Genomic DNA, 1,614 nt, shown 5'->3' with positions numbered 1-1,614 from the left:
ATCTTTCACCGGTCACAGGTAACCTGTGACCTGTAACCTGTGACCTGTGACCTCTGACCTGTGACCTGTAACCTGTGACCTCTGACCTGTAACCTGTGACCTGTGACCTGTAACCTGTGACCTGTAACCTGTAACCTGTGACCTCTGACCTCTGACCTGTGACCTGTAACCTGTGACCTGTAACCTGTGACCTCTGACCTGTGACCTGTGCTGTCCCCAGGAGATGCTGAAGCTCTCCATCATCGACATGATCTTCACCGTGGCCAGCATCCTCCTCATCGACTTCATCCGAGGCCTGGTGGTCCGATATCTGAGTGACTGCTGCTGCTGGGATTTAGAGAGCAAGTTTGTAAGTTTCTCGTAAATCACCTTTAACATACTGGTCCCAGGACCTGGTCCAGACCAAAACCTGGTCCAGACTACGCTCCAGACTCATGTCTTCTTACTGGTTTTCTGTGGATAAARTCAGGCAGCTGATGGTTTGGAACACATGGTCACTTCCTGTTTTTCAGCCTGAATACGGAGAATTTAAGATAGCAGAGAACGTCCTGCACCTGATTTATAACCAAGGGATGATCTGGTGAGTCTCACTGTTTCCATCCCATAATAGGAGAAGAAGCCTGATGTTTGAGGACAACAAGGTTCCTCAGATGGAAGGCACCGTTTCTTCTGGACTTGACCTGGATCTGTGACAGTGTGTCTGACCTCTGACCCCGCTGACATCAGCCAGGGTTATTATAGTTCACTAAAACTAAATAATAATGAAAACTGAAATAAAAAAAATCATTTTAGTTAATGAAAATAAACAAAAACTGTAATAAAATGATAAAACAATAACTAACAAACTGTATAAACTTTTTACCAAACTAACTAAAACTAACTGAAATTATAGATAAAATATCCTCAGTTTTAGTGTTTGATTTATTTTGAGCCGTGTGCAGCTTTTTTTTATAAAGTTTACTGTAGCTCCATGCTGCTTCACTGTAAGAAACCCTCCAACATCTGAAACAATCTTTGTTTTCAGTCTCCTGAGTCTGTTTACTGCCGTTCACTCACATCTGACTCAGCTGACAGCCTGACAGCAGGGGACCGAACACATTAAACACTCAACTTGTGGCTCTGGGGCCTCATGTGGTTCACTGCAGCTTTCAACAAAAAATAAATAAAAAACTAGAAAATTATACAAATACAAGAAAAATCACATTTCTGTGATTTTATGTGCTAACAGTTCTTGTGTCATCCAGGTGATGACATCAGACCAGGTGATGACATCAGACCAGGTGATGAGATCAGACCAGGTGATGAGATCAGACCAGGTGATGAGATCAGACCAGGTGATGACATCAGACCAGGTGATGACATCAGACCAGGTGATGACATCAGACCAGGTGATGTAATCAGACCAGGTGATGAGATCAGACCAGGTGATGTAATCAGACCAGGTGATGACATCAGACCAGGTGATGACATCAGACCAGGTGATGAGATCAGACCAGGTGATGAGATCAGACCAGGTGATGACATCAGACCAGGTGATGACATCAGACCAGGTGATGACATCAGACCAGGTGATGACATCAGACCAGGTGATGACATCAGACCAGGTGATGACAT

General features: G+C 44.0%; 1 protein-coding gene across 1 annotated transcript in view; it reads left to right on the top strand.

Annotated features, from left to right (window-relative positions):
* Positions 1 to 1,614, top strand: part of tmc3 (transmembrane channel like 3) — a gene marked incomplete at its 5' end in the record, with an annotated part of 20,343 nt that overhangs the window by 11,268 nt on the left and 7,461 nt on the right. The window contains 2 exon segments of the mRNA XM_014016734.1: positions 191 to 349; positions 513 to 580. Of these exon segments, the coding sequence (XP_013872188.1) occupies positions 191 to 349; positions 513 to 580 (227 nt within the window).

Source organism: Austrofundulus limnaeus, unplaced genomic scaffold (genome assembly GCF_001266775.1).
Source record: "Austrofundulus limnaeus strain Quisiro unplaced genomic scaffold, Austrofundulus_limnaeus-1.0 Scaffold153, whole genome shotgun sequence".
Classification (NCBI taxonomy): domain Eukaryota; kingdom Metazoa; phylum Chordata; class Actinopteri; order Cyprinodontiformes; family Rivulidae; genus Austrofundulus; species Austrofundulus limnaeus.
Note: the sequence above shows the minus strand (reverse complement) of the source record. Positions and strands in the feature narration are given on the sequence as shown.